A 12,159-nucleotide genomic window follows, 5' to 3' on the forward strand; every position below is an offset into this window, starting at 1 on the left:
GGGGCCAGGGCTGCATTAGTGACGTTATAATAGTGGCTGCTCTTTATCCTCCCTTATTTATGTCAGTCGTCTGCCTTTGTAATCTACCTACATCAGCATACTGTACATGTATACACTGTAATGCCACGAAGCATCTTACCTCTGAAATCTACCAGACCTCTAACAATAACCAATAAAGTTTTACAACAGAATCACTGCACCAATCATTACGTAATAGATTCTACTGTCTGGTTGTGAGACCTCAGCTGAGTTAGTTTGTGTGAGTGTGTGGGTGTTTCATTGAGAATGTAGTATCTCTGTGTGCATTTGCTGGACAAATAAAAGGAGGGCGCATTTGTTTATAGAAGGCACTGAATGGTTTGAGTTTTGGGCCACACAAAGGCATATCAGAAAGACCGGCTGGTCAACATGCACACATTTGAGTCACCAGCTTGCACCTGCTTCTACCAGCTGAGTCTTGATTGAGCAGAACATGGACAGACACACAAATACACAGAGGGAAGGGAAGATAAGAGCACCCTGTGTAAACTACCCCTCATAAATAGACCAGCTCACACACAAAGCAAAGCATCTGGGGGTTGAATTTACAGGACTTTTATTGCTTACTGTAATTGTATTTGTTATATCTGTGCCACTTTAAAATTTCTCATTAAGGTGCCCTTATGAGCTTCCACTCAGGACTGATTATAATTTTACTTCCGTTGTTGTAAGTTAAGTTTTGTGCTGTTAGACTGCATCGTCAATGGCACACGTGATATGTAACTGATATAGTTTTTACCATATATATATATATGAATGAATTGCCAGACTTTGCTTGAACCTTTGAATCCCTCAAAGGGACCTAATACACAAGCAAGGAAGAAGAAGAAGGCACTCTGCTTTGTCTATAGCTGCTGCTAGCTGAATCTAGACAAGAGGCAGATAATGCTTCATTGATCATTGTTTTTTTTGCCTGAAAAGAGACAAATAAGAAGATGTGCAACTGGCATCCACTGCTTTTGTGAAACACATAAAGCTAGAGCTGCTAGCTTGAAATAAAGTTTAGGTTTTTAAGTCACTTTTACATGTCTGTCAAAGTAGGTATAAAGAACTAATTTGTGAAATTAGAGGTGCAGATAAGCAAAGCTTTAAGAGTTTAAACATACTGTTTAGCTTTTTCCATGTGCTTCCTTTCCTTTTAGTGTTTTTAGCTAATAACCTGTTGGCTTGAAAACCATAATTAATACACGCATATGTGACATTAATCCCCAAATGTAACGTTTAGAAAAAAAAAGAGAAAATGTGCGTCCCAAAACTTCCCTTAACTGACAGCCTGACTTTATGTTGCCTAAAAAACAACCACATTTCTGCTCTATTAAAATAGAACATACCAGCTTAGTTATTATTCTGACCTTTACAGCTTCAGTAAGACATTTTTAGGTAGTGGAACAGACTGAAATAAATACCAGTGCTTCTACGTTTCCTACAAAAGCAAGACCATCAATGACAGTATAGATAGTATAGATTGTTTTATTTTAGGTTGTAATATCTAACCCTAACTCTTATAACAAGCAGCAACCTCTGGTGCTGAAAAGTGAAGCAAATACAGAACTTAAAAAAGGGCAGTCCCTCTTGATGCTTGCCCATAAAGCCAAAAAGAAAAGCTTATTTTTACAGCAAAATCAAACATGCCTACAGCCTGGTCTAAAAAGTGGTTTGGTCCCAAAAGTTTTCTCCTTCATTTGTACAAACTTTTCAAATTCTTTAAAACCCATCCATTTTTTGATTAGGTTTGATTATTATATGTCAAAGGATATATAACAATCCAACAAAGACAACCACAATAAAACAAGTCCACATGGGACACAAGGGAGTTGATTAGACTGACGTGTGCGCATTGCAGCCATTCATCAAGGGGCCAAAACCTGCCTCAACTCCACCTCCTTGCTTGTTAATGGAGTAGCCAGAAGTAAGTTGGTCTCAGCATTTTCAGTATGGTGACCACCATGTTCAGGCTGCATAGTATCTCTTCAGGAACCAATGGTTGACACCACTGAGACAGAAATCATGTGTTGTAAAGTCAATTGCTTATAACCACCACTGATGATTTGTATGGCATAAACAGCCCTTCTTGACATTTTTCCATTTTTCTTGACATTTTTTCATTTTCAACAAGGGTTGGCAAAATGGATACAAAAAGTCTCCGTCACGTGACCCACGAAGCCTATTGTCAGCGGTTTCCATATTGAAATGCTGACTCAACCAAACGTCAGTCAATCTGTCATGACGCAAAGATGTGGAGTCGAAGCAGGCCTTTAGCCTCTTTGCTAACAGCTATAGGATGTCCATCTGTCAGTCAAGTAAGCCATGCCCTTATTTAGGCAAAAATCATAAGTAAGACAAACTAGTTATTCAGTTAGACCGAATACAATTTTTGAACCAGGATGTAAAGATGTTGGTTTTTTTTGCTGTAAAGATCGGCTTATTTGAATGGGTGTGTACGCGGTTTCTGGTGTTTCTGTTGCCAGCCTCAAGTGGAACCTCCATAAACTGCAGTTTTTAACACTTTCGCATTGGCATCATCTTTTAAGACTGGAGGTTGCAGCTTGGTTGGAACATCAAACTGGTATAGTATAGAAATTCAAACTGTTATGATAAAAGGCAAGAAGAACTATGATGGATGTTAGTCATGTTTTATGATATCAAGAGGTTAATTTAATAGATATCAAATCAATGATTAACCTTCAAATGCCACCAAATGTGTGATTAAATTGTCTTTCATTCACTCTATGAATTAACTAAATGACTGTACATTCTTGAGGAGGTCCTCTGTGTTGTTGCTAGTTGGAGCTTTTCCAACTGTCGTCTTTGCTCTGCTGCCTGGCTTTCCTTTCCTGGTAGTGTTAACCACAGGCCTTGCTGCCTGTTTAAATGCCTGGCTGCTGAAAGCTGAATGCCTCCACTATTTATAGGTCCACTAAGAGCGTGAAGGTTCTCATACTTTAAGTTCAACCAGCTTTGGATAACTTGGTGCATCTTCCACTCCAAGTAACTGGCAATTCAACAGCCTCGCAACATGCTCTAACTTTCCCTGTCCAGGTATATATCTCTTGTTTTGTTTGCTTGTTTTCAGTGTCCTTCAGTCTCTACCTCACAGTCATGATACAAAGACTTCAGCAGTAATGCATATAATGGATGCAAATAATTAAGGAATAAAAAATCAAATAAATTACCAGTGTTAAACAGATCTGACAAACCCTGGTCACAGATCAGTGACTGATTAATCTGATGGAGTCCCGTCTGTATCAAACCCTGGATATCAATAGCCCTCCAGGCAGCATCTTTTGAGGTCTGTGCTGTGCAGAGGGGAGAGCTGTCTTTTTCTTTGACCTTTCAATGATCATATAGGGTTCAATGACCATAAAACAAAGCCAGAGCAATTCTCACAGGTGAGAAAAAACATGTCACACTACAGTATACCTGTGCTGACACAGCACCTGTGCCAGCCTTCCTGTTATAGTCTAGATGTGTAACAAAAATGTTAGTTTTGCTTCCTCTGAAACATTGCCGTATTATAAAGGTAATCTATAGCAGGTACATGTGTTCCTTGAAGCACCGGGCTTCCCTCAGAGCGTCAGATGCTGTATATCTCCCTCTCGAGTTTACTCAGGGTGGATGGTGACAATGGGCAATAAAAGTGATAAAGTGGCCGCTTCTCTATGCCTTTTGCTCTCACATTTCTACTCTCCTTGCTCTAGTTGGCAGATACAACCTTTTAAATATTTTACTTACCTACTTTTTTCTGTTTTTCACCTTCAAGAACTACTATTTAGGTCTATTTGAATTTCCCCTGAATTGTGTTGATCCCATTCTGGCTACTCTTGCACAGCATGCTGGGGGGCTTATGTAACAACAGGCCAGATGTTCTAGCACTGGGGCTGTTTTTGGAGTTTATCCTGGCTGAGTACAGTATTACTAATCGGTTGTGTTGTAATCATATACATTTTTGACATTTTGTCATCAGTAGAAGTTATACACGGTGTCATATTTTCAATATTTGTTTCACATAAAGGCTGCAGAGTACACAATGTGTTCCCAAAAAAACAATCCAACATAAACAAACATTTCTTATGATCAAAAAGCTGCATTAGGCTCTGTTAAGTAATTATTTCATCAAAATACATTCCACTGCACCCCATTTTTGCACTTGGTTATACATTACTACAGATATACAACATCCCTTGAACTAGCTATTACAACCTACTTCTCATTCTGAAGCATTTTCCTGCTGTCATGTTTCACCAAGGGCATTTCAAATTGCGCAGCCAGGGGCAGGAAAATCCCTTCAAACTTTGCTTGAGGGATAAGAGCCCAGCAGAGAACAAAACCCCTGCTGACGAATGCAGATGTTATTTAGAACAAAGCCCTGTGAGACAATAGGACCCAATGGTGTGCTGTGCCACATAAGAGAATAGCAGGCTACAGGAGATGGCAGGCTGATTGCTCTGTCAATGGGACTGAGGCTGTCATATCAGCAGCGAGACCTGATAGCATCTCAGACGTCAGTGTCTCTCCTCTCATTTTCACTCTGATGTGCTCTTCTCCCTTCCTGTCCTCCCTTCTCCTCTTGTCCCCTTGTCCCTCCTCATTTCCTCTCATTTCTCCTTTGCCAACCTGTCCTACACTTTCCTCTCCTCCTGCAATCTCATCTCCTTCTCCATTCCAATTTTAGCTTATCCTCATGTGACCTCTCTTTACCTTTCTTACCCAGTCATATCTTAGCATAGGACACTTTTTGTGATTTTATTTATTGTTATTGTCAACTAATCCAATGAAACAGCCTTCTAATGTGTTTCAATGAGTTCTGCCTGTGTGGCAAAGCCAGAATGAGACTTCTCTGTGCTGTCAAGCTGTCTCAGTGTCAAAAAAAATGTAGTGAACCACTCTTTTGCTTCGTGTCATGTTATTTTATAACTCTGAAGAAGCAAGATAGCTTGTTTGAAATTGTTTACACTGTATGAAGCCACATATACTTTCTTTACTGTATTATCCGTTCTCATATTCAAATGTAATAACTGTTGGATTAAAATAGTCTGAATTAAACTGGCTTTTGTTTTCAATCACCCAGCTCTAGCTAGCTAGCAATATGTATGTATAGATAGATGTATAGATAGATGTATAGATAGATAGATCAGTTGTGTTCCAAACAGCTGAGGCAAACTACCTGACAATATGTTAATATCCCACAACCAAAGCACATTGTTTTCTTTAATCAGCATCAAGATGTGTTCATTTGCTGTGCATTCTGCTTTATAGTCAAGATAGCATCCACTCTTTACTTTCTCTCTCTCCCTCTCTCTCCCTTGGGGAAAGTGATGGGGGATGGGAGGCTCTAGAACACTCATGACAGAATCTGCTCTTTGCATGGGAAGGGAGTGAGCATGGGTGAGTGAGCTAAGGGAACAAGAGGAGAGCACAGAGAGTGTATACTGTATATTGTCCAGTGGGAAGCTTCTGATTATTGCCTCGCCTCATTTCACAACCATAGGTCTCCCTTTTTTTTTTTTTCAAATTGCTTTATTGGCATGAACACAACTGCTTACAGTAAACCTTTAGCAGGTTGTGAAAGGTTTAGTATAATCATTTAGACAGTACGAAAACACTATCCATATGCGCCATACTTTACACTACATTCAATTCTGTGGATTTCATTTATTGCCACAATGCAATCACTTTTTATTTAGTTTTTTTTTCATTAAAATGCTCCTGGCCTGACTGGCTTTCAATATTTGGTATTGGATTCTGATTTTGGAAAAAGTTTTAAAAAATTAAATTAAATTAAATTAAATTAAATTAAATTAAATTAAATTAAATTAAATTAAATTAAATTAAATTAAATAAGATAAAATGACCACTAATGTATAATAATATATTATTTTCATTATTATTATTATTATTATTATTATTATTATTATTATTATTATTATTATTATTACTCTGAGTATTATGATCATTGTTAGCATTATTAGCATTATTATTATTTCTTTATAGAAGATACATACATACTTTTTTTTTGTCAGGTTTGTCTCTCCCCACCAAGTTGTGGTCATCATATCTGTGTTAAGGTCTCATTTTTTTCCAGAGCCAAATCACATTAGGCAATACAAGGCAAGGCAACTTCATTTGTATAGCGCATTTCATACCAGAGGGCAACTCAATGTGCTTTACGTTAAACGATTAAAAGCATTGGAAACATTCAAACAAGCATAAAAGAACACAATTAAAATGACAAATATAATGAAACAGAAAAGAAAAGGAAAATTAGAAATGTATTAAAAATAAAATTAAAATTTGCATTTATTAACGTTTTGATTTATACACATTCCATGTGTGTGTGTGCACTCTACCACGACCTCTCTATTTCAGGAGTGCTGAGACCCTATTGTAAAGCCTCCAGGGACACAGGCCAGCCCAGTATAGTTCTAGCTGGTCCATGGAGCGCTCTTGCACTATCAGATAGATGTCCGGGACAGGGTGGAGGTGTGTGAATATAGAGGGCTTGGGGGGCACAGGGAAAGGGAAAGGGAAGTGATCAATCAAAGGTAATACAAGGTCAGCTCTGTTCATTCTTAACACACATAACATCCCCCCTACGCCTCCTGCCAAAGCTGTGTTTCATTGCTAACCTGGAAATCATGATTATTGCCAAATGTCCATTGACAGAACCAATGGAGGGTGGGTTGGATCTGAAAAATGGCTGATCGGAAACACTAAATTAAGATCACTAGCTTGTATACCCTTAATAATCCATGTAAATATTTTATTTGTTATGAAATCTCAAGATGAATGACTTGTCTTAACTGGCTTCTCATCCCTGCATGAAGTGTCCAGTGTAGTGAAGTAGTGTTAACAAGAAGGATGATGGAGCTGTAAACATCTAGTTTAGACAGCAATGAGGTTAAATATATCATACATATTTTACAAAAAGTGTTTCTTATCTTGTTAAATATTTGCAGAATGTATTTCTTAGTGTTCCTGTTTTATTTGAGTAATTTTGTAATATGAATATATATAACAGCGTGGAACCAACTCATTGAAAGCCCTTTTAATAGGTTTTTAAATGACAGCTTTTAGTTCATAATAAGAGCCTTACCATATCGTCATAATGCAGTTACATGAATGTTCTGATATGAATAGTGTAAAAGTCAATAACACTAATAACTTGTAAAAATATTCATATATCAGGGTTGTAATGTTATGGCTTCTATGACTTAATGCTCTCATATTGGGTTTTTAGACTATACAGTCTTTTCCGAGAACAAATGTACCCAAACTGGTCAAGCCAGATGGCTGTCTAACATGAGTCTGGTTCTGCTCGAGGTTTCTGCCTGTTAAAGGAAGTTTGTCCTTGCCGCTCTAACTTGCTAAATACTGTGAGGTGCAATGCTCATGGTGGATTAAGATGAGATCAGACTGAGTCCTGTCTGTAAGACGGGACTGGATCTTACCCTGTCTTGATGTTGGGTCTTGTTAATAATTTAACATAGAGTGGTCTAGACCTAGATTGAATGAGATAAAGATTGAAACCTTGATGTACATATTATGTTCCCAACCCAAGTGGGAACTAAAAGCAATTGTGTTCAAGTTCAATAAATACAGGAATGCCCAAATTGATGGCAGGGCAGTAGATACCTCAGGGCCCTGGAATAGCTACATCTAATAGGGGGTCTCTCCTACAAGGCAGACAGCATAATTAGCTAGCATTGTCAAAGGAGGTCCGTAATCTAATGACCCCCCCCTCATACATGTTTGAGGAAGAGGAGGACTGGAATAGTTAGTCAGACCCTGCATATATGGCCTGTACTGTGCTGTTCAGCCAAAACATTCATTATACAGGTAACACTATGTGGAGTAAGACACATAGAAACAGAACAAAGCATCAGCAGGTAGAGGTGTGGAGGAGAGAAATCAGAGTGGAGTACATTACTACTTCCACCTGACACCCCCTAGCCATCAAGAAGAAACAGGAAGCAGTACTGGAGGAACAGTAAGAAAGGAGAAGTGGCGCCCCAGGCATTCTGTGGGTCACCCCATCACAGGCAGCTGATGTCTGCCTGTGGGAAACAGTCTGGTGGGGGTGGGGGTCCCATAACCTCCATTACTGTACTGCTCAAAGATTCAGTGATGCATAGAAAGCCAAGAGAGCTTATTATTAGAAATGTTCTGAACTTAAAACACTTTCATTAACAGCAGCTTTAACAAACTTTCTGGGGAGGAATTCTAAGAAAGCAATTAGTAGTGCGCCACCTTGTGGAATTTAGAAAATCCCCTCTCATAGGTGCAGCACAGCTCATATTTGTAGACACACATAGAACAGCCTGCTAAGTATGAGCAGGCTAGGAGAGAGTAGCTAATTACATGCAAGTCAGCAGCTCTGGATTTCCGTCCACACTCTCTGTAGCACCTCCAGTGAGATGACAGCAAGTTGGCAGGCCCTGCAGCTGGAGGCTCTTCTCTCTCTCTCTCTCTCTCTCTCTCTCTCTCTCTCTCTCTCTCTCTCTCTCTCTCTCTCTCTCTCTCTCTCTCTCTCTCTCTCTCTCTCTCTCTCTCTCTCTCTCTCTCTCCCTCCCTCTCTCTCCTCCCCATCCTTCTATCCTCACAGGATTCCCTCTGTTAAATTACACACTTCGATGTTCAAACTGCTACTTTCTGGCAAAGCCGTCCAAGCTGTTGTGGGATTGGAGCGTGAACGCGACAGTGCAGATGCACAGGCTATAGGTTCGGATGTTGCAGAGTGGGTGTTTGCTACCAACCCTGCTCAAAATGCAAGAAACCATCCAGTGACAAGTTAATCCACTGCAGTTGTACCTATGCCAGGGCTGAGAATATTAATGCTGCTTTAGGATATGTTATGCTTGTGTGATTCATAGGTAAAGAAAGGGGATTCACTATTTTGATGACTCATGATGAGTCACTTGTACATATGGACAGAGCACATGGGAACTAATCAACATGGTTTTGCTGTATTAAATAATAAATAGAAGGTTACTATTGGGCTACAAGAATGTACAGAGGTATCTCTTATCTGACCAATCAGAACACCTTACATATAAATAAGTAGTACCAGCATCTCTTATATTAAATCTGCAGTATGTCTCGTGTAAGCAGTCTGTAGTAGATCCAGGCTTGTGTGATAAAATCGCATGTAGGAATGAAGCCATGCTGGAAACATACTTCCTGTGCTAATTAGCATGCTACCGATCAATTCAAAGACCCTTTTCCACATCTTGATTTCTTGTTCGCTGTTATCTAGTGTGGCCTGCAATCAGAGTTACCTAACATTACAGAGGACAGTCAACCAGCCAGCCAGTCAGTCAGTCATGTTAGTCCTCACATAGAACAGGCTCCTCTGCCCATACTCAGCCATGATAAGGCTTTGACATCACTGTCAGACTAAGAGTGACTAAACCTGACAATCCCCTTTACCTCAAAGAAAGAGAAACTGGGGGGGGGGGGGGGATGATATTTGGGAGGAGGAGGCCCTGAGATGGGAGAGAAGGCCTGGGTGATTCACACAGCATGCAACAGCAGCGGCCGAGGTAGCTGTGTCTTGGAGTACATGAGTCATGTTTATCATGCAGCTGCACTAGGTAGGGATTGCACAACTTTCGTTTCATTAAGAACGCTTCCTTGGTGATAATATTTACCACAACAGCCTCATAAAAAAGATCCCATTGATAGTGGCACACATCCTTTCTATTAGTCTGACTAGCCATGCTTGGACACGGTAGCAACAGCACGCCTGGCAGAGATCTCTCTGACTGGATGGACTTACTCATCAGTTATCGCCCCAAATATAGCCTGATATACTGCAGGAGTCAAACAATAATGCAAGCATGTGCATCCTCTTCACTATAAAGAGTGAAACCAGGAAAAAAAAATCAACAGGATAGAAATATTTAAGGCCACAGCCAAATGTCCTCTCTTCTCATCAGTTTGCCTGACCTAACACATATTTTAACTATCAATACATCAACTAAGTATGTTTTTTATGAACAGGGCAAGACGACTAAGTGTAATATCCCATCATAAAGCAAAGTTATGGCTGACACATTAAAGGTTAAAGCGATGATGGCGGAAACAGTGCGGTCCACCTTAAAAACTCAAACCCTCCAGTGGACAGCGCCGTGGTGCTGAAACAGCTCCGAGCGACATCTGTACACAAGGGGAGCGGGGGGAGGGAGGGAGGCAGGATCCACCGAGACTTTCATGTTCAAATCACACACACCCCGCGTTCGCCATCGCCACAAAGGACACCTTAAATGATCTTTCCAGTGTCATATTGTGTAATCTCGGTGACGTTCGTGGGGAAAGGTTAAGCAATTTGGCGTGCTTTTTACGTGAAAATGGCGCCCGCTGCTGCTAACCCAGCCCATTATAGTACTTGCTACAATATAGTGGGGGGAATGAGGCTGGGGTATATGCCGCATTACAAATAAAATCATATCCAGTCAGTCTTATGAATTATATCATATAGTAGAGTGAACAGCTGATAACCAATGAAGGGAGGATTCACCTCCCCTTCACTATTTCAGCTCTAGCTTGCATGTCAAGGCAACATGATCCTTCAGTTCCTCACAATAATAGAAATTCACACTGTAATAACAACCCACAAACACCACCAGCAGCAGCACCAACAGTTTCCATTCTCCCAGCTTATTCTTACTTCAACATCGACTGTTCCTTCGCTTCCTCCTTCTTCTGTCGGTCCATGACACCGAGGATGATCTTCCTCTCATCCTCGGTGAGGTGGCTGAGGTCCGGCATCTCAGGCATGGCGCCGGCCGCTGAGGCAGCAGCAGCAGCAGCAGCAGCAGGGCCAGGGCCGCCCCGGGGCCCGTGTGGAGCAGACATCTTTACGCACAGTGGCTACAAAACGAGAAAAGTACCGTCAACCAGCAGCATTCTGGGCGATATTTCAGTTAGCTACATGTCATGCCGTTAAAACTCAAATTGGTGCTCGGGCACGCTGAAGGCACCGTGGTTTCAGAGGCGGCATGACATCTTGGTTTGGAGTACCATACACATACTACACTGTGCTGCAGAGTAAAGAGTGAAAATATGAACTACAGACTTCATCCTCATCAATTTGAAGATCATAATGAGGTGATCAAATTCGCATGAGTCGAACGAGCGAATATTCACGTTGCTGCAGCTTGTAACACCACATTTACGCATGGAAATGCCTGAAATAGAAAACGCTCTGGATAGGAAATAAATGCCCTTAAAAGAACTAAGAGTGAGCAGGCTGTATGCTACAACCTCAAGGTATTCCAATCACAAGCCTCCATCCATCCAGGGATTAAAAAAAGTTGAAAAAATACAGAGGATTTAAAAACCCACCAACTCTTGCCTTTTATTTTGCAGTCATGATAAATCCTGTCTAACCCATCGCTGCCATCCTTTAGAGAGGCTTCACAGGCATGCTGAAATGAAAGATGCCCAGTCAGTCCTTGTTTGTTTTCCTTTGGAGTCCTTTACCCTCCTCTGTCACTCTGGTTAGCTCGCTTTCCTCCAGGTTGGTAATTCTTGGAGATTTCTTAAATGCACAAAAATGGATGCATTTACAGAGAGAGGGAGAGGAGAGAGAGTGTGAGAGAGAGGGGGGGTAGAGAGAGAGAGGGAGGGGGAGAGAGAGAGAGAGGGAGGGGGGGAAATCCAGATAGGAGGAAGGGGCGGGGCAATGAATACGTAGAGGAAGAGAGCCGAAAGGACGCGCTGGATGTTCATTGACAGCGGGCAGATAGCGCGGCTGCAAAAACACGGACTGGAGGCTGGGACAACGCTGCAGGAGCATGATGCATATTTCATAACCAGATCATGAGCTCGCTGAGAGGGGCACATGGAAAGTACGGGGATAAACACTACCAGTGGTCCCCTCTCTCTATGAGGAAACTGTTTCATTTTGAGTTCAGAATTGAGGAGAAAAGGAGACAAAACATTGTTCCAAGCTTCTTCAATGTGAACAAAATCAGATTAAAAATAGTCACAAAAGATCTTTGTTTGCTTTTCATGATTGTTGCACCGTTCAGTAAAAAAAAAAAAAAAAGGGATCTTGTTTCAACATGGACTTTGGAAACTTGAGATATACACAATTTTATTACCTGACATTCTAAAAAA

The 12,159-nt window shown here is 40.8% G+C and overlaps 1 protein-coding gene across 1 annotated transcript in view; it reads right to left on the reverse strand.

The window, feature by feature from the left end:
* Positions 1-10,745, reverse strand: part of rims2a (regulating synaptic membrane exocytosis 2a) — a 170,845-nt gene extending 160,100 nt beyond the window's left edge. The window contains exon 1 of the mRNA XM_034698543.1: positions 10,706-10,745. Coding sequence (XP_034554434.1) covers positions 10,706-10,713 — 8 coding nt within the window. The 5' untranslated portion in view covers positions 10,714-10,745. The remainder of the gene's footprint in view (positions 1-10,705) is intronic.
* Positions 10,746-12,159: the final 1,414 nt, after the last annotated feature.

The sequence above is a fragment of the Notolabrus celidotus genome, chromosome 12, assembly GCF_009762535.1.
Source record: "Notolabrus celidotus isolate fNotCel1 chromosome 12, fNotCel1.pri, whole genome shotgun sequence".
In the NCBI taxonomy this organism is placed as follows: Eukaryota; Metazoa; Chordata; class Actinopteri; order Labriformes; family Labridae; genus Notolabrus; species Notolabrus celidotus.